This window comes from Anser cygnoides, chromosome 2, assembly GCF_040182565.1.
Source record: "Anser cygnoides isolate HZ-2024a breed goose chromosome 2, Taihu_goose_T2T_genome, whole genome shotgun sequence".
Lineage (NCBI taxonomy): Eukaryota > Metazoa > Chordata > Aves > Anseriformes > Anatidae > Anser > Anser cygnoides.
In genome coordinates this window covers 39,084,339-39,105,976 of record NC_089874.1, presented here as the reverse complement: position 1 = coordinate 39,105,976, position 21,638 = coordinate 39,084,339, and the positions used below count along the sequence as shown (strand labels likewise).

Genomic DNA, 21,638 nt, shown 5'->3' with positions numbered 1-21,638 from the left:
CATGCTGTACCATGTCACCTCCATGCTCAGTCTCTTTCAGATCTTTCAGATCACATTGACGTGGCAGTTCATCAGTTCGTGCAATGCATCCAGGGCATGTAAAACACAATAGAGATACTATACAGTACTTACAGGTATAGGTTTTGTTTAAATTAGAGGATGTATAGGACACATATATATAGTATTCAGACCACACCTCAGCCTTTAAAGCAAACTTATTAAAAATAGACATGATATAAGCTAGTTTGAAATATAATAATAATAATGCTACAAAACACAGACTTGGAATACTTCCAGGTATGAATATATTTGCTGTGTATTTTTACAATATAAAATTAATCATGTGCACAGCTGCAAGTAATATCAAGAGCGATAAGAACAACACTTCCACAAAAATATATTTGCCAGCTAGAATATTTGTTTGTGGAGCTACATTTTTGGCTCTATTAACTAAGAAAGATTGGGCTTTCACATTCCTGAGGAACAGTGGAGGACATGCAGTGACAAACAGGTGGTATTTCAATATTTCAAACATTACATAGCTCACTCTGAAAATGCATAGATTCTGCTGGGTGCTCATTGTTCCTTCTGTTTCCCCTGCCCTCCTCCCCACTCCACCTCCTTCTGCGAGAAAAAATAAATAAATAAAAATTCTTTCCTGACTCATGTTCTGGACTCATGTTTGGTTTGGTGTAGTTACAGACTATTCTCTTCCACTGTAGTGTTCCAATGGCCTGTGGCATGAGGTAAGTGAAGAACCCCACCACTCCTGACCCCCCTGTGTTTCCTTGTAATTTATGGAGTGCAGCTTCTCATACTGAGCTTTTAAATTTCAGTTTAAATTCATTAAGAACTAAGTCAAGTTCAGACCTTGTGTAAAATCAGTACAATGTTGTGAAATACTGTCCACAGTTTGAACTTGACCAACAACTTTCTCTGCAGTTGTAAACTTCTTTGCTTTTCTCTGCAGATGTAAAATTATGGTCATGATAAATATAACCAATAGATTTAAGTTAAAATATCAAGACTAACTCTGTTTATCTGAAACAGCATGTTAATTTTGAACTATTTTCAAGGTGTGTTACTGCAGCTGTTAGAACTTGTTGTAATATTTTAATATACATAGCTAGATTTTGGTTTTAGCTGATCAATGACTTATTTTTCAATGGCTTTATGCTACAACTACCTTGCTGTATGGTTTATGTTGCTGCTGATTCACAAGGGAGAAAAGACCACTCACATTCCCATTTGTCAAACTGCAGACATTTATTCCTTACTTCCCTGCTATAGTCTTTGCAGAGACACAGTTTTCGGACAGCAAAAACACCATCTGGTGTTGCCTGTCCCTTTTCTATGTCTGGCAATCTATTATGATATGAACACACTTCCTAAATGAAGACACTGAAACATTTGATCCTCCAAAATTTTCAAATTGTAAATCAACTTCAGTCCTTAGACTTGACTGAATGTTAAAGGTCAATAGTCAAAAGAATGAAGTCAGTTATAAATAATAATGTGCTACAACTTATAAATTGCATGCTAACTCATCAGTGATAGATGATTATGTATAAACAATTTTGTATTTGTGTATTGAGAACTGTCAGGAGGGCTTGTTTCTTATTACCCAATTTCCACACATGGAAGCATAAATAAAGGCCTAAAAACAGGTCAAGCCAAGCAAACTCTGCTATTTTTTCTCTCTACTTATAAGACTCTGGCACTCCAGAGTCACCAGTTCTGAAAGAAATAGCTGAACCTCACACACTTTAATAACAATTGTTTTTTGTGATGTTGATTTTTATGTTATAAATGCACAAAACAAATACATAGTTTCTCCTAAATTTAGATAAAATACTTAATGGCATACAAGGCTATTCAGTTTATGTGGGAACTATTTTAACAACAGTTTCAACAGTGTGTAGAACAACAGAGAGCATCATAAGCACAGGATATTCTGATACCGTATACCAGCAAATGTTGTTATTGGAAAAATGTTTTTTATGGAGAAAACTCAAAGATTGCATGATTGATTAGAAGTATCTCACAATGTGGTATTCATTGGTCATCAGACCCGTAGTTATTTTAGTATTTTAAAATAAATATAAATATGAACTGGACTACGATCCACTGACTAAATCAGGGGGATTATATTCTTCAAGTATATTTTCAGCCATGGTTTAATTATCAGAAAATATATTACATTTATATTAAGTTGGTTACCTAGAATTGCACATACCTAAAAAAAAGCCCTCTTTATACACAGATTAACTAAATTTCTGGATACAAATTTGTCTTCTTTCTCAAAAACATCATAGCTATCCCCAGCTGCATGTTGTGTTCTAATATATGATTTAGCTGAAATTGTGTAAAAATGAATGTTGCTAGATAACTCTAAATGATTTTAAGTGTTATTTATTTCTAAGCTGTTTCAAACACATAAAGTATACCACTTAACTTAGTTAATAATTTGTATTGATGAAATTAGCTCAAGTTCCATCTATTTCACAGATGCATAATAATAATAATAAAAGACAAAAAAAGTAGCCTTGCTTTTGACCACTCTATTTTGTTCATCTCAACAACCCTCTTAAGAGAAAGAGTCACAGTTCTGAGAGTGTTATACAAGATCCTTCCATAAAAGCAGAAAACAAACAAGCAAACAAACATAGATCTTAAACATAACTAGTTTCACTGTTTCCAGATGCGAGAGATTTGAGAGGAGCTGTTAGGGGATTCTTATCACAAGTCCTGTGCCATTATGAAGCACAGTTACACGATCTAGTTTAGATTTCTAAAGTGCATCCAAGAAGGATTAAAGTTTAGGAATGAAAGAATCCCTCTGCAGTCAAAAGAGAGAACAGCACGTTCCCTGGCTCTATTTGTAAACAATTTAAACCAGTTAAAGGGAAAAAAAAAAAAAAAAAAACAACTATCTATTTCAACATACCTTTCAGAGCTTCTTTCATCAGTAAGGACAGTCAAGTGAATCACTCAAGGCCAAAATATTCAATTGACACAAAACCCATCTTAAGTCATTTATGAGGGAGACATTGAGAAATTTGTTAGCTAAAAAGGGAGGAAGGCAGTTCTAAGGCATATCTATACTACCAGGAAGGACAACCACCATATATGACCGTTATACATCTCACCATTTTAACTGATTCATTTCTTCTCTCACAGAAATAGTTTGAGAATACAGGATCAAGCATTTCTTTTAGGATATTGCAGCCAAATGTGCCTGCCTGAAATTGGAAACCATCGGTGTGTAGTCAGTTAAGCAAACACTTCTGAGTGTTATAAAAGGTGGTACTAAACTACTATAGATTGTTTGTGCTCACTGAGTGTTTTGAAAAACTTTATATATCTATATATATATTTTAGTAACAAAGCATATGGAACATACGTAAATGTGTTCCCCATGAATACCTGAATCCCCCCATCTTTTCTTTTTTTAACACTGCCAGTCTTCAGCAATATTTACCAGGGGACAAGAGGTCTGAAGGGTGCTGAGATGTTACAATCAGCTTCATAAAACAGCTAGAAGAGAAATTATTCATGCCTAGTTTTCGCAAAGCTTCAGTGTCAGCTTGGCTTTATTGGATTTCAGAAAATTCATATAGGAGCTTAACTCAGGGGGAAACAAGGCTTCACTGGTGGTTTGGCACTAAAACTCACTCATTCTCCTTTCACATATTTACAAGAGCCAAAGACAGAATTTTTTATCTGATACATTAATACATTTAGATATTAAATTTTCAGCACTTGGCAAAATTAAGCAACAAAATACTACTTAGAAAAACAATAACAACAAAATGTATGTACAAAGAAACTTTCTAGATCTCTCTTCAATTGAATCCCATGATCACTGCCTATCAGAAATGACCAGTTCAGGTCTAGAGTCTAAAAGTTCACATTTCTCATTACTGAGTTTATCGTTGGAGAACTCATGCTGACATTGTAATTCCCATGTGACACCTATGAAACCAGTTTATTATTTATGGAAATAAAAAGTATCAGTACTTATACAGTTAGCTTGGCAAACAAGTCAGCAGCTGAGCACCCCCACAATTTGAGGACAGCTCTCTCATACTTATCAAAAAGAATGTCCCAACTGACATTGGCTGAGTCAAGAGCTATGCAGGATGGAATACACACCATGACACCTCACTGTATTTTGAGTAGTTAAAATTTTGTTTTCAGTAGACTGAAAACAAATTCAGCTGTGCCTCAGAAAATTGAGTCAATACCAGTAAAAACCATCGTTGACTCCTCATGTGCTCCTGAGGCTTCACAAATGTGCCAGAATACAACACAGTAATCCTAAAGTTATGAAATAAAAAACATGTCAATATGGTAAAATATTTAAATTAATTATTGTCACATTTTTATATTAAGCTTGTTTAACAGTCACTTCCTATGTGTTCTCTCTCTAAATAAAAAGATTTATGCCATTTTCTTTTCACTCGTAGTCTGAAGGCTGCATTATCGGAAGAACATTCTGAAAAGTAGAAAGTACATTTTTACAGGAACTTTTTCCTCCCCCGGACCTTTAAAAAATATTTAAAATAAAGTCCTGCTGACTGAGCATTACATTAATGTTATGGTGGATACACATTATGAGTAAAGATAGAATTCCTCTTTATAGTCACTTTTTCATCATAGTGTAGGTTGTTACAAATCCCTTGTCATGAAAAATCCTCTTCATTTATTTGAAAGTCTGTAACTGAGAACATTCCAAGATTGGAAAAATGGAGCAATTTTCTATTTCTAATGCAAGATAATTTTCTGTGACCTAGATTGTCTAGTTCTTTGTTTTCTTCCTATCTACCAGTATAGTTTAAGCTGAAACATGTTCTGCTAGACTGGGTCTCGTTCAAATATTTTTTACAGGAGTAATTTTGAAAATACAGGATAAGGATGGAAACACACTTCTCACATATGATAAGGCATTCACACGAAGTAGCTATCCTACAGAAAGAATTAAGGGTATAAAATATATCCATTTCAAGACAAGGCTGGGATAGGTATGGTGCAAAGGTTGTTTTTGATTGTGGCATGCTCATAATTGTAATTCTAGTAGTGGTTTGTACTTGTGGAAATAAGATATATCCCTCATACTTCTAACTTTTCTATTTCTCTTCAGCTGCAATTATCAAGTGCTTTAACACTATGCATGAGCAACTGAATTATTTACATGCTACTAGAGGTCCTGAAACAATTTTAATTATCATGGGTTTTCCTGAGCAAGAAAACAGACAAAAATAAGGCTTCTGAGAACTATTTTAAGCTTAAGACATTAGAAGAATTATATAATTGAGCAAAAATTTCAGATTATTAAATTTTGAAGTAATTGTGAAGAATTGTAAATGTGTTAGTTCAGAACAACAGGTTTGTGTTTTCTTTTCTCTTCCCATAGTAACACCGTATGCTTAATTCTAGGTGTAAGTACAAGCTCATTCTGTAAGCATTGTGGATTTAAAGTCAACAAACCCTTAGAACAGCAGCACTGGCAGAAAGAAACAGAACTTCTGCAGATAGAATGTGTTTTATTTCTGGGGATGCTTTTACCTTCTTACAGAGAAGAGCTCTTAGCTCTTGACCCTTAATCCCAGCCCATAGGCCTGAATCTCATGAAGAACAGTACCTCTGTCCCTTTCCTGTCAGGTGCCCACCCTGTCAATGTAGCTACCAGCCCTGATGTCGATCTATTAATCATATACTAATCTGGCACATGAGCTTCTGAAACAAGGGATGCATTGGTGCTTCTCCACAGAAAAATGGGATGTCAAGTAGTTGGACTGTCTGTCTGGAGAGCATTTGCAACTTTGCACCCTCAACCTGACAGATATTTCTGTGTCATGTGGCCAAAGATGACAGTTTTGTGTATCAGAGAAGATATTTGTAAGGTGTCTCATGCAACATAGATTTTTTTCTCCCCCCCCCCCCCCCCCAACCTGTGCACTCACTGCAATGCTTTAGTGCCGCAAACTTTGCTTCCCAAGCCTGAAAAAGCTTTCAGCAAGCACTTGCTTTCAAGATCAAGCTATTCTATCATTATATTTAGTTTATTGTACCATTCACAAACTCTCCTAGGTAGCTGAAAATTAGCAATGACAAATGAACACCAAAACATCCAAGTGCTATGCAAACCACTACAATACACCAAGCATTTAAACAGATGAAATAAAACCCCTGTGCTGCACATAGCACTATGTTAAACTTCAATAGCTGAAAATAGATCAACCTAAGAAACACCATTACAAAGATTTTCTCATTAACTTTACTTTAGAGGAATATTTTTTATTAGAATAATTACTATGTGCATTTAATTAATTATGAGCAATAATTTTTATGTACTTCTAACTGTTAAAAAGGTTAGGAGACAATACTTTCATGCCAGAAATATAAAAACCTGTTTCTTTCCCTTCATTTTTGCTTATCTTAGAAAATCAGTCCAAAATAAAACGGGGTGTGTAAAGGAGGCAGAATATGTCTCCTAACCTTTTATTGTACTCCTGGAAGTCTTTTTTTTTTTTTGATGACAGTTCATAGAAAATGACATATCAGCCACAGCAGACTGGGGAAAAAAATAATACTACTGCAATTTTCCCAATTAATTCTAACCTCTTTGCTTTACTTGTAATTATTTCACTCATCTCCCAAAACTTAGCTTATTAAGATCTATCCATCATGGTGTGGGTCATACAGTATTTCTGTCACTGAGCTTTCTCGCCTTTGTCTTTCCTCCTTTCAGACCCTGCCTACAGAGGATTCATAAAAGGGAAAAGTGTTTTAAAAAGATGAATAAGGGTTAAAGGTGAATGAATTACTATAACTCCAGATTTATTTATTTATTTATGTGGCTAATAATTCCCTGAACTTGGTCTCCTGCTTTCCTGGAAAAGACACTCCTTGTACTAATCACTTGTCACCTGTAAGACTATCAATTGGACAATTTACCTATAATTTGCACCTTACATAATGATGCATATAGCAGCTGTTTTTCCCCACTCCATGGTGTTCATTGGTATAAATCTTCACAATTACTGTGAGTGATTATACCTATTTATATAAAGTGCTTACAACAGTATCCAGTTATATTGCAGGTGAGATGCATACCACATCAGGTTATGACTATTTATCTCTTAAAATAAAATAAAATAATAAAAAAAGCCCCAAGAAAAGAGAATAGAAATATTAAAATTATTCACCACAAAGGACATAAACAGAAGGCCTGCAGTTAACCTGACACTTCAAGCAATCATTCTCTGAAGACCCTACTTAGCAGAATGATGAATATGTGAACTAGTTCTCCTAACTAAAATGTGCTTTATTCAGTAATTAAAGCAGGCTATCACCTGCATATATGATTGTATATCTCTAAATATATCTGAAATACAAAAGGTTGAAAGGTCCATGTATATATATATATATATATTTTTTTTTTTTTCTGAAGATACTGTTGGGGTCAAGAGAAAGAATCTCTCTACTATGTAATTATTCTGTTTAGTTAGGATAAAAGGGGGAAAAAATAAAAGAGCAATTCAGACAGCTCCAACTAAATGCAGGGAACAAAATCTCTGTACACATCTCGAAGAGTTACTACTTCCACTGTCTGCTTCGGTTATTAGCACTGAGTTGCAACTGGAAACAAAACTCTAGGTCTCCATCTGGCTCCTGCTCCTAGCAATATGAAAACATCTCAACAGATGCCTGTTTTATTTGCATAAGAATTCTGACTAATGAGTTAAAATGTCTGCAGTAATTTACACCTGTCCATTCTGACTTCTCTTGCTGATTGCATCCTGGAAGTAAACAGTGCTAGTTTAGCTCCAGGCATGGAGTAGTGAATTACAGCAACTCCGTATTGCTTCCCAAGCAGCTGATCTATCCCTGTAGCAGAGGCAGCAATCTGGAGCAGCTCAGCAGCTGTTTGGTCAGATCCATCCACCCCCACAGTGGGAGCAGGAACATCTGGAGAGGGGCAGGACAGGCAGTGAACATGAGAATCACAGCAGCTTCTCCCACCCACTCAAGGGAGCTAGCAAGTGAAGCTCCAGGCTGAGGTATTTTGTCTGCCTACAGCCTCGTAGATCTTTGCTCATGTCTCCTGTCACTGTAGAAGAGCAACTGGATTATCTGCAGTGTTGCTTGAATTCAGGCACACTTATTGGCTCTTGCTACAATGCATTTTAAAGATTCTACAGAGTCTTATCTGAAAACAAAATCCAATGTGAAGGACAGGAGGTGGACATTGCAGACCAATGAGCGACAGAAAATGAGATACCAGTTTCACAATTACTGTATAAATTGTCCAGGGTTAATAAGAAAAAACAAACAAACAAACAAACAAAACAAACAAAAAAAATCCACTAACAAGTCATGCAGCAAACACAAGTTCCAGAAAAAACAGAAATAGTTAATGCCATTAATAGCCCTTCAAGTGCTCTGAAAACTTAGTTGTTGGTTTTTGTTTTGTTTTGTTTTTCTCTAAGATCTCATTTTCTATATATCGTACAGATTAAGGATACTGTTGTTCATAGATTCTAAAACAGAGTTAAAAAATAGAAGTTTACAATCGACAACAGAGAAACAATTCCTGATATATTTAAAATATACCTCCATCAGTTTTTAGTCTGCAGTACTTTCCAACCCATTATAAGAAACTGGAAGAGTCTAGAGTGCTGAAATTGGTGAACTGAACAGGAGGTGGTGGGGAAAAAATTAAATATTTCAGACATTCTAGATGTAAATTTATGGAAAACAAAGATCATGTGCTATCCAGTCATCCATGCACAGACAAAATAAGTTAAAGCAAAACACAGACAGCCACCCACACACACTCCATCCCCACCCACCCTCAATCCCCAAACCCCAAATCCTGTTGGATCTTCATTCCCTTTATAAAGGTGTTGGGCTTTTTTTTTTCTCTCTCCCTTTTTTTTCTCTCTCTTTTTTTTTTTTTTTTTTATAATTCAAGTTGCTATAGTCAATTTTTTTTTCTTTGTATTTTTCACCAAGTCAGCTACTTATTTCTTAGTTGCTTCCTTCCCCCACATGCATTAGCTAGAATCAACGTGTCAAAACAAAGACTTAGTTCTTTGGTTTTAGCGGCTAAACATTTACTAAGAAAATAATGGAGACACGTTGACACCCAAGACTGCCAGGATAGCTTTCCATCATATAACTAAGTAGGACGACAACTCCTGAGAAAAGAGAAGACAGTACATTTAATACTCTCATGACCATACTCATTTACAGTAGCATTTCCTGTGCTATATTCTGCACAGAATTCAAGCTTCCCACAGTGCTACTGCCATTTAGTTCATTCTAAAGCTCTACCCCACTGTTCACTCAGCAATCCCACCAGTCAATCACAGCTTCTTAGCAGCTGCTCCATCCTTTTCCCTTTCTTGGCTAAAGATGACCTGTATACTTTACCACACAAGACTACCCCCTCCTCTACAAATCAATTGTAGCTTCAGTTCATACTGTAAGTAAAATTTACTAAATCAATTATTTACTTAAGGCCACTTATAACTTAATTTTTCTAAAGGTTTTTAATACATTTTAAAGGAGAATAGTCTGTTTTTTCAAAATTAATATCTGTCACATTGATACTGGGTGCAGATTCAGAAATAATTATTTGTAACTTATAATGAATTTGAAGATGAAAATCACAGATTCAAAGAGAGAAAAGTGACAAATTGTTATATGGATCTCAAAGCTATTGAAAATACTTGGATGTAAATCCTTCCAGTCAAAATTTTGGAAAAGGCTTTTACCACACCTCTAAGTGTGCAGAAAATAAATCCTCCAGCTTTTGCCTCAAAATGCACTACAGTGAGGTCACATAGTTGATGTTTGCCTACCTGCCTTCTGCTTAGAGAAGTATTCAATCTAGTACAATGCAAGAGCATATGTCTACTGCACAATATAACCATATGTCTATAGTACAGTGATATTGTACAATTGCAAGGCATATGTCTGCCTAGTTCCAGGCAACAACCTGTTGCTCGAACAGATGTAAGGAGTGTAGTGTGCTCTAACCACTGGCACATCCATAACCTTCCAGGTAGTATTGAAAGAGCCAAAATCTGCTGCTTAATTTGAGAAAAGCAAATGTGTAGTTCAACCTCTTACATCAATATCTGTTAGCTATACTTTTCCATATAATTATTGAAATGGCTAACGCATTTCCATAAGGTCAGGTTTCATGAGGTACATGCTTCCCTCTGCTCTTGAGGTGGAAAAGAAAATGTCCAAACTCCTAGTCCTTAACACTGCCTACAGATTGGCTAGCATCATAATCTTTCAGCTCAGTAAAGAACAAATCCAGTTTAGTAAATGCAATGACTGTCCAATCACCTCACAAGCTTAATCCATATATTAAGAAAAAAGCCATAGATTATGATATTGTGTATTTCCATCTGGAGCTTTAAAAATAAAATAAAATCAACTTATTGCTGATATACTCTTTATATTGTCTTATTAAAGTTCTTTTACCCACCAAAGAAGTTGTTCAATCTTCCACAAAGAATCTTGTTTTCCTTAAAAAGTTCCCTCTAAAACAACATAGTATTCCCATTATATTTCTTATCATTGTTGATTCCAAGATGCAAGAAAAGCCACAATTTACGTATACTTATCACAGGATTTATCTGACATTTAAGAAAACAACACAACAACAATAAAAACAACAAGCTATTTGCATTAGGACAATTTTGTGATTCTAAAAATCAAATAAATGACAAAATGACTGGGTTATAGCTCTCTTTTTACATTTGGAATAAGAAAGTATGTCTAGTCATGTACCAGAACAAGTTATTGAGGGAGATGGAAGGCAAAATGAAAAGGGCACAAAACAAAAGCTGTAGTACGAAGTATTACATCCATGATGTCCAGATAAATCTCTCTCTATTTCTGTTGGTTTAACTTAAAGAAAAAGCAAAATAACCCTAGCAACTCTCAGCCTTTGAAAGTCCTAAGAGCCAGAATCTACACTCCTAGCAGTCATAACTAATGCCTAGAGAAAAACTGATCTCAGTGCAGACACACTGGAAGAAACACTCTTCAACAGGGAACAATTACAGCTTTGTATAATAATGCCGCAAAACTGCCTCATCCTCCTAAAGGAAATACATCTAAACAGTGAAAATTGTTTTCTTTATTGTTAACAAGATCTCTTACATTAATTTTTCTTTATGGTAAAATTAAAAAGTAATGATATATTAAAGGTCTTTATTAAAGAAATGTTACATCATGTCGTGATGTGGTTTTTTTTTTTTCCTTTTTTTTTTTTCCCTCCACTTGTTCTTTTGGCACAGCAAAGGCCTAACCCAGACTCGGTGCATGAACATACTTACATTTTTATTAGCAATCCTTTTATTAAAAGAAATAAAGTTATGGAATCATTTTGTGACAACAGATTTTCCTTTTTTTTTTTTCCCCCGCTCATTTGTTCGATCTATAAATAATTTTCTCCATTAAAAGCTGTGCTAGATTCTTTTAATTATTTTTTAAATACTGTGAATTCTAAAAGAGTATGTCCTGTTCTGTTGTTAAAAGTATATAAATCAATATTATCTGAAAGACAAGTTTTAGTATTTCTGTTTTGCACTAAGCACTAAGGAAAAGATTTGTACTTAGTGCATGAATACTTTTAGAATGTCTTCGATAGAAAAATTAAGAATACTTAAGGTCATAACTGAAAAGATTAATCAAGATCTTGGGCCAGACTCCTCACTCATTTACCTAGGTAAGATACTGGTACAGCTTCACTGAGTTCAGGGGGAATAGCCCCAGTCACTAAGAAAGAGACGGGCTTTAGTTGTGAACACGTTAAAAGCTATTGGCAAGGATGTGCAAAATTCTACAATACCATGGTAAAACTTGTACCTGAACAGTTCTCACTGAAGTCAAAATTTCAATTATCACAGGAATAAATTTCTTATTGGCTCCACTGAGAGCAGAGTTTGGTTAATAATTGTCAAAACTTTGCTTTATTTTATTTCATTTTGACCAAAATACGACTTGCCAGTTTGCCATTACAAAATTCTGTGAAAAACAGAATGGCAGTTACTTTACTTAATTTTACAATACTTTTCTTGATTTCTCAATGATGGTCAAACTCAGCTACAGTTATCTCCTTTCTTCCACTTGTAAGGAACACTTTGGACGTCTTTCAGAATTTCCTTGGCTATTCTGATTGCTGTTTTTATTTTTTCCTTCCTTATGCAGAACAATCCTGTTCCTATCAGATATCACTGGTCTTTATAAAGAAGCAGCACTGCTTTTATTAAGGACAATACAGCAGAATTCTGAATGCTTTTATATCATCTGCTGAAAAATAGTAATGGAAAATAATTAAACTGATCATGAATTCTCAAAAACATGTTCCACTGAAAAGTGTTTCTTTAAGACCCAGGAACAACTGACACAACCTAGGTGTCTCTTAGGAGATCAGAAAACTCTAGATCTAGTCTTAAGCAAACACTGATAATGGAATAGATGAGTGGGATGGGGGCGAAAACTCTAGATCTAAAGTCGAAAGAAAAGTCGACCAATAATTCCTCCCCTTACGTGAAAAGAGGCAAATCATTTCAACATCACAAGATAATGTACCACATTTCTTAAAACAAGTCCTTCATCGAAGTGTTTTTTCCATAATACAATTGTCTTTGGCTGTCCTTGAAATGATTGACAGATCAGCATTAAGTTTAGGGATGCTCAGAAGATATTTAAAGTTAACTTCAATGTTAAATACGCTAGTATTTTAAGAACAACACCTGTTCCAAAGCTTTTGAATGCTATTATCATTCCTTGGAAACAGAAGGATCCTGAAGCACTTGGCAAAGAGAACTCCAAAAGAAGAATGTTCTTATACTGTTGTGGAAGTCTCTCCTGTCTGCAGTTGAGAATGTTTTGTTTGTTTCTTTATCCCTTCTCCTCTTCCTTCCTTCCCCCCCCCCCCATCTTCACTATTTATTTATTTATTTTCAGATTGAGTGGGCAGGAAAAAACATTACTTTGGGAGAGAGTTGTTCCTTAGTTGTTTTTTATTCATGGTCATTTTTAATACACCATGATAAATTAAACGAGCTTGTAAAAATGTGAAAACTCTTGTAGCAATTGCCTTTTTCAGGACACAGATAATGTAATACAAGTAACTTATATTTCTTTAAAAAAAAATGCATTACATCAGAACAGAATCTATTTCCAGACATATTATTATACATTCATGCATATATACCATATTTGGTAAGGAGTCCACCTGTGCTTGAAGCAATATTTTTAGTCTATTTCTATTGTTCTTTTTCTCTGAACTCTACTCTGAACACATTTACTTTATACCCAAAGAGAACGGGAATGTATAAACAAAATATGAACAGACTAAAATATATGTTGAATGTACAAATGCAATATTAAAATAAGATAATTTTATTTCCATATTTATCAGAGAAGAAAATAGTGCCATATATTTAGAACAGGAAAAAATAAATAGATTTACAGAGTAACTAACTCTAGTTGGAATTCTGAAAAAAATCATATAAGGCTCTGAAACCCTCTAAAGAGTTTTTTCTGTAATCCATTAACAAAGTAATATTCATTCAAATATATGTCACTTCAAACACACAATGCAGCGAGAACAAAACCGAATGTCAGTTTTATTAGACTTATATATAAAATCGCACTCAGAAATATTCTTGCATTATTCAGGAAAAAAATCCCTTATTTAATGACTCTTCCACTATTACATTTCAAATGTTCATCTTGAATTTAAATACAGATTTTATATCTGAAACAAAATGTATGCTACTAGTCTAACTTTGTTTTAATAAGCATTAACCTAGAACCTTAGGCTTAAAGGTAGTTCACTTAATGAATTGCACAGCCTTCTGAATGCATGTCCTGCAGGGATATCATTCTAACTTCTTTCTGTCTGCAAAAGGAGACCACCACCTGACAATTCAAATGCATTAATATTTTCTCCAGCAATAACATACTCGGTGAATAAAACATATTCTTTAAAATCACAAATCACTGTAACTCAGAAATTTGAATTTTTAAATGGGACCTGCACAATTGTTTTATTGAACTAGTTCCTTAATACAAGAACTAGTTAAGAAATATGGTCTTAAGATATCTCTAAATCTCTTCACAATTCAGTCTTTAATGTCCAACTTCAGCTGAAGTTAGAATCTGAATTTACTGTGAGCAAAAATCATCCAGAATAAGTCTTAGATTATGAGTTCTTCAGCCCCAACACTTGTGCAGACAGAATAGGAACATATTTTTTGAGTAGCAGCTTAGTCTAGTTTTTGTTACTTTCAGTGAAGAGCAACAGCACAACACAGATTCCAACATCTGACACTGGGTTCTATTCAAAATCACATTTTTTTTTTTTTTTTTTTAAGTAACTGAGCTACAGTGAGATACATCATGGACTGTGTCTTACAGGAACAAGTACAGAAAAGAAAGTATTTGCTTTCTTGGTGCTCTGAGCAAAACACAAGAAAGATCTTTTCCTGCATTGACAGTATATTTTTTGTAGTGACAAATATATGATTCATTCAAAACAAAACATTATTTACCTGTCCAAAAATATAAGCAAAAGGGCAGAGTAGTCTGCTTATGAAAACACCAAACAAATGTTTAGGGAATAATAGCTTTGGAAATTTCCCTCATGCCAACTAATTGCATCTGTGTCAGAAAGAACTAGACCATCTTTCAGTACACCTCCACTCCTTCAGAGTGAGAGGGGACAGCTCACCAGCTTTTCCACTATCACCGTTTGGAAGCCTTCGGTATTAATCAATGATTTTCATAGTTCAAGTCTTTCATTTGTTTGGTCACACACTTTTTTTTTTTTTTTTTTTTTTTTTTTTTGAGGTGAACTACTCTAATTATAGATTTTGATCAATAACGTCCTCCCCTGGAAAGCTCAACTGTTGCTTCCCTATGCTTGACACTGTTTCAATTCCTTGTGTTCATTTGGTAGAAAACTACTGGGTAGCACCAACAGTCAAGAAGTGGCCTCTGAATTTCTTGTAATAATGATGTTATGGTTAAGTATCACACTGTCTAGTCTAGAGAGGATTTGACCTGAATGAGATACAGGATTTGATTACAGAGTATCAGAAAATGTCAGTGCCTTGTGTCAACATGGCAGACATTACCCTTTTTTTTTAAAAAAATATAATTTATTTATTTTTAATGAGGTAGAAATCAAATGATGGGGAAGAAGAGGAGGAGGAAGGAATGTAAAGAAGCTGCAACCTGGGAATATCATCATATACACCGGCTTTCAGTTCTGTACCAACTATGGTTTATTCAAAAGAGACAACGTGGTGGAAACCCACGGTGACAGTGGAAACACACTAACACCACTTCTGATATACTTAATCTGTATGTTTCCATCAAGTACCTTTCAAGCCCTCCTAGGGTTGACTAAAGCAACTAGAAAACTGAATCTATGCAATTGGTAAGGACAAAAATGTATTATGGCTGTTCAAAATGTAATGAGCAAAAATTGGAAAACAAAACGGAACATAGAAGTCGTTCTACAAATAGGGAATTATCAAATTTATCACCATTGACAGTGAGCAAGAAGGAATTAACTCAGCATGATCTTCAGATTATAGTGATCATATGAAATTGTTAATAACGATGTGGAAGTACACAATTTGGAAACTGAATATATTTGATAGACAAGAGATAATTATAGAACTTCAGTCATTTTATAGTATAACCACATATAAAATCACCATTAGTTTAAATATATTTATACATACACACACACAAAATGATGAGGTCATCTGTTAGCTTTGCTCACTGAGAAAGCATCACAAATTTGCAGAAACAACCACCTCTTGTGTGGATTTACCTACTTAAATAATACATAGGGATTATATATACGTATAAAATACACACATACAAACGTTAAAATGCAATAGAGAATTTCATACTATGCAACCATTTCTTAATGGTTTTCTTAACCTAAATTAGGATGAGAATCAAAAACATCTAAATTTTCCATTCAGAAGTTTTAATTATTAATTTCAGACATTTACAAGCATAATACTTTGAGTTTTAATTATAGCCATATACATGACATATTTGAACACTTGAAAAAAAGACTTGAAAACAAGACTTTTGTCTTGTAAATCTGGAAAAAATATATATATATATATATATAAACTCTTCTTGTAATAGTGTGGTTTGTCTGTTTTCTTTTCCTTAGAGAGCAATTACCACATAAACCCCTTGCTAACAGAGGGGGCAAAAAACATTTAGATGATCTGGTGGTTAGTTATCAAGGGAAAAAAGAAAAAAAAGCCCTTTGAGAAAACATTGACTTCAACTCCAATGTCAGGAACACAAAACATAGTTCAGAGTTGTAAGAAGGTGAAATTATAATAACACATAAACAGATCCAAGAGCTCTGTCATGAAAATCCAGATATGCAGATCCTTAATATTGTTCTATCATGTACGCAATTCAGGTAATGGCAACTTTGCAGATGTAGATCTCTGTGACATCCTGAATATCCAGGAGTCACACCAACATTAATCTTTGTCTAGCACTGTTTTGACACGTAAAGCATATGTATTTGTAATATGTGTATAACAATATAAAACAACTGCTGTGAGAATTCTGGACAGAGGAAATAACTGTCAAACAGTTCCGTTATCTAGGCTTTTTTGATATTTGCAGTTTTTTAATAATGCCATTTATAATTATTAATTAGATAGAAATCATTGCAATAGTAAAATTGAAAGACTTATTTGAATGAATTTTTGAAAAGTTCTGTAGAAAGCAAAGAATATTTTCTAATATTATCTGGAATCCTTTCTTGCACTGTTGCCCAGAATTAGAATTATCCCTCTTCTGGATTAAAGATGCATTGGTGGATTAGTCTATCACTGATGACAACATAATATATCCTTCCCAGAGGCTTAAAATGAAAGGAGGTCTGTTAACTACAGACTATGTTAAAACAAAACAAAAAGCCTTTTTGACACAAAACTGTATTTTAACACTAAATATTGTGTAGAAGGTCAAAGTAGTTTATGAAACAGTCCCAGGTTAAGTGCCATTTATCAGTTATATTCCTTTCATAGTCTATATCACCTATAAAACTAGTAAAACATAGGACTGATTCCTGTGAGGATTAGCCATCATTATTACTCCTAGCTTTAGCCACCTGAACAACCTCAGTACTACCACCAAGACAATTTAAATGAAAACAAAATGTTTTATTGTTTCTTCCTGATGCTCATGTAAGTATATAAATTTTGCAAAACTACTTTCCTTTATTTGAAAAAAAAAATAAATAAATAAATATTTTCAGTTAAAGATATATATTTTTGTATTTAAATCTATCTGTTTTATGGAAAAAAACATATCAAAGCAATAAAGGAGATGAACTGTTTCTGAAGATTTTAAATGTAACTATGATGTAAATTGATTTGCATAACTTCATTTCAAAAAAGACTTTAAGAACATTAAGTTGATTCTTTTTTTTACCCTAACCCTCTAAAAGAGATGTTATTTTGTAGATTGAGAGTCACATTGGTTTTCCATAGAATAGTGTCATCCTCCACAACTTCTATTATCTTTATTATGTCTGATTGTGTAGCTAATAAGTCTTCTTTTGTGAACATCTGTGAGTATTTCTCATGCGAAGTTACACAATGACAAGTTCTAGATTAAGCTTGTTTAATATTTATGCCAAATTTTGAATATCTACTTACAAAGCAACACATAATTGCCTATAATAAAAACATGACATGCTATAATTTCTTGAGGTACATAAGTACCTAATTATATTATTTTTCTAATGCAATATATGAGAAAGTATATCAGTTATTAGCATTACATATTTCTAAGAAGGACAACGGGCCCTGTTTTCTGTTGCTTTAGAAAAGATTGGCCCAGCTGACACTATGAAGATTAGTGGAATTATTGCTTAAAGAAAGCAGTTACATTTGCTCATAGAATTCAACTAAGTGATAAACTTCCTGCCGCACTTCTCTGTTTGTGTCACTGAGAATACAAAGATTAGACATTTTCCTAATTTTTGTTGTTGTTGAAGTAAAACAGCTGCACATCATCATTAATGTTGTTTGTTCAGTTGGATCTTTTTAGAAGAAAAGGGAATTGGTGAAATGTTTGTGTGTACAGCTCACAGGCTGTACTCTATCCTTTGAAATGAAGCCATTGAAAGGGGGGAGGGTCCTGAGCACAAAGCAGGGAAGAAGTACTTTTCTGGCAAATAACAGTATCAGCAACAAAACTCCTATTAGAGTGTCATGCTTCAATATGCAGAAAATAATACCCATGTGATTTAGAGAAATAAAAAAGGTGGAGAGGTGAGGGGAAAGGACTTTGAGTAGTGTATTTAAAGGAATTTAAAGGTACATCTAAGTAGTCTTAAGAGGGATTGCTTTATAATCAAGTACCAATTACATACACCCTGAATCACAATTAGCTACATATCCTCAGACTAGCAGAGCAGCTGTAATACAGTTCAATGTTTCTCTGCAATTGATTTCAGTGACCACATATTTTCTTGACACTTTACAACTTATCAATACAGTAATTATAGTTCAGTGTCTTAATCACACCCTAGCTGAACCATTGAGAAAATGCCAAGAGACACATACCCAAAAAGGTACCAAACCAGTTAGATCGCAACGTTTTCACTCAGGAAAGAGCTGAGAGCAACTCAAAACCACAGGTTGTCTTTTCTTTCACTTTGGATCTCTAGATTTATTTGTTTAAAAGGAATCTTCCAAACTCCAATTTCTTTTTATTTAAAAAAAAAAAAAAAAAAAAAAAAAAGGCGAGCCCCATTAAAGAAGCAGCAAAACTCAAGACAGAGACAACTTCCAACCCCACGGCAAGCCAGCTTCCCGCAGCGGAGGCAGCTCCTTGCCTGGGAGCCGCTGAGCGGGACCAAGGAGAGCGCCGCGGGCGGAGCAGGGCGCGGTAGGGCGCGGAGCGGCGCTGCCGCCCGGCAGGGCCCTGTCCGCGGTGCTGCAGCCGGACGCTGCCGCTGGAGGGTTGTTTCGTCCTTTCTTCCTCAACAACCTCTTGCACCTCCTGCTGTGCAGCTGCTGAACCCCTTCTACAGGGAGTCAGTTTTTAGGGTGATGTTGAGCGGGGGGAGGAGAAGGAAAAAAAAAAAATCCCCTAATATCCTGACAAAGCCCTGCCCAGGTTCTGAAACCTGCTTTTTCCCCGCAGCCTCCGCTGCCCGGGAGGAGAAGCTCCAGCCCAGAACACAACTTTCCTACATCGATCCCAGCTGCAGCAGCAGCTCGGCTGCCGGCACCAGCCCCCGCGGAGGGGGCCGGCAGGAGAAGGGACGGAGCATCCTCCTCACCTGAAAAGCTGAGGATAAGCCGGGCAGGAGAGTAGGAGAGGATGGGAGCTGCCTCGCCTCACCCTCCTCCTTGCCGGCGTCTGGTACCGAGAAAACCCCTTCCGAAGAAGCAGAAGGCTCCTGTCACCCGATGGGAAGCAGGAGGCTCCCACTGTACGCACGGTGCCCTCCCTACAGCCCCTTTCCTGAGCCCGCTGCCCCAGCCCGGACTCACGTGTGCCGTCAAACCGGGTGGCGATGGTGTCGAGGAAGGTGTTCTGGGGTGCCAGTAATCCCTTCATAACCGGCATTTTTCCAGCGCGGTGCGAGGTTCCCCATCAAAGTTTGCCTACGAGGGTGGTTCGAGAAGAAAGTGCAGAGGGCGCCCGGGGGAAGGGAGGAAGGAGGCGGAGGGAGGGAGAAAAGGATGGGGAGAGAGGGAGGGGGAGGAGGATGGGGATGCCACCGCCGCCGCGCCGCCCCCGGCGCCGGGAGTCCCCCGCCCGGCAGCCCCCGGTCCCGCCGGCCCCCGCAGCCAGGCGGGGCGACCGCGGAGCCCCCTGTGCACCGCCCGGGCATCCTCTCCTCGCCTCCTGTGGAGAGGCCGCGGGAAGGAAGGCTGGGAATGAGGGAAAAGCAACCTGCATCCACCTGCAGCTGGAGCACCGGAGGAACAGCCGCCGCCCCGGCGCTGCCGAGCCTTCCTCCGGCCCCCAGCCCGGCCTGAACCGTCCGGTTCTCAGCTCTAGCAGTCAAGGGTGGCCTAGACTTGAAGCACAAGCACCCCGCTTTGTGAGTAATATCAGCACAAGATAATGCTTAGAACCTTAGCTTGCTGGCAGGAGATCGGCGGCATTGACATGTATAGCCCCTGTAGGTGGCCATTGGAGAGGAGGCTAGAACATGGAGAATGCTTTATGAGGTGGGTATGTGGTCTAAGTCATTTGCACGTTGTCGCTTTTTATTAAAAAAATACAGGGATAGGCTTTTTCAGATTTATTGTGCATATTCCCTCAGTCATGTTTTAGAAATTCCTCTCTAAAAAATTACAGGAAGGAATATGTTACTTTTTGGCAACCAGAAAGAATGGAGACATGGCCCACAAGGTCTAATGTGTAAACTCGAGGGGAAGGGAAGGAGGAGATGCAAAGATAAAAATTAAGCAGCAGACACACAAACTGCTTCCACAGCAGGATGAGTGATTTCCTCATGCTAATACCATGGTACCAGATAATACCCCAAGGTACAGTGATAGCTACTACAGTAAGTGAAATGGTAAAATTTTCTCCACCTGCTTTCAGGACCCCAAGAGCCTGGAAAGAACATATGAGATTACACTCCCTAATCTACAAACTCGCTGTGCATTACAAAATGGAACCACATTGGTCTTTTTGCTGTTTTACAGTATTGCTATTTTTATTTATGCTATTATTTTATTGTTCTCCTTTTCTCCTATTAGGTAGAAGACTGATTCCCACTATTCAGCGTAAGCAACACAGAGAGAGACTCCAATATGGACAAAAAAGTCTTCCTTTTATAGTAAATTAAAAAAGGCACCTAAGACACCACCACGGAAAATGCTATAAAATCCATACATCAAAGCCTACCCATGGTAAACCCACCTTGGCTTTGAAGAACACTGTAGTATTTTACTGAAATCACATGAATATCTCTAATTAGCCTTGTACTGGAAATCTGCATGAAATAGTTAATCAAGAGCTCTCAGCTCAGTTTTCAGATGTGGCATATAAGAATGGAGACTGCCTTATAGTCACTCACTATGGAATTCTCCAAACTCTCACAGTAGTAGCAGTTTCTTAAATAATTAACTTCATATTCATGGCAGACTTTTACTTTCATTAGAATTACTAGTTTTCTCCTTAAAATGAATGATTTTAATAGTGAAAAAGAAAACTAACAATTACTGACATTCAAAAAGATTTTCATGTCCTGCAGTTCTCCATAAGCAGAGCTCTGAAATTAATTTCTCTTTATAGCTTGCCACTTAGTCTCACTGTCAGGTACCACACTACTAGTATCTAGGTTTTATAAAAGGTACAGAATACTCTCACTGGTAAAATAAAGCCTGTTCCAACACGTACAAAGTCCAGAAGAGCATGATCAGATTTTTCACTTGCATAACTACTCAGCAACATCAAGACAAGTGTGAACCTTTGATGTCTGCAAAGGGGTTTGCATGCATTGTAGCCTGTGTTGTAGTTGTGTTCCAATTTGTATTTTTCCTTTATGACCTGCCCCAAACACCCAC

General features: G+C 36.3%; 1 protein-coding gene across 1 annotated transcript in view; it reads right to left on the bottom strand.

The window, feature by feature from the left end:
- KCNH8 (potassium voltage-gated channel subfamily H member 8) overlaps positions 1-20,562 on the bottom strand; it is a 191,294-nt gene extending 170,732 nt beyond the window's left edge. Inside the window, exon 1 of the mRNA XM_013171969.3 lies at positions 19,605-20,562. Coding sequence (XP_013027423.1) covers positions 19,605-19,680 — 76 coding nt within the window. The 5' untranslated portion in view covers positions 19,681-20,562. The remainder of the gene's footprint in view (positions 1-19,604) is intronic.
- Between the last annotated feature and the right edge of the window lie 1,076 nt (positions 20,563-21,638).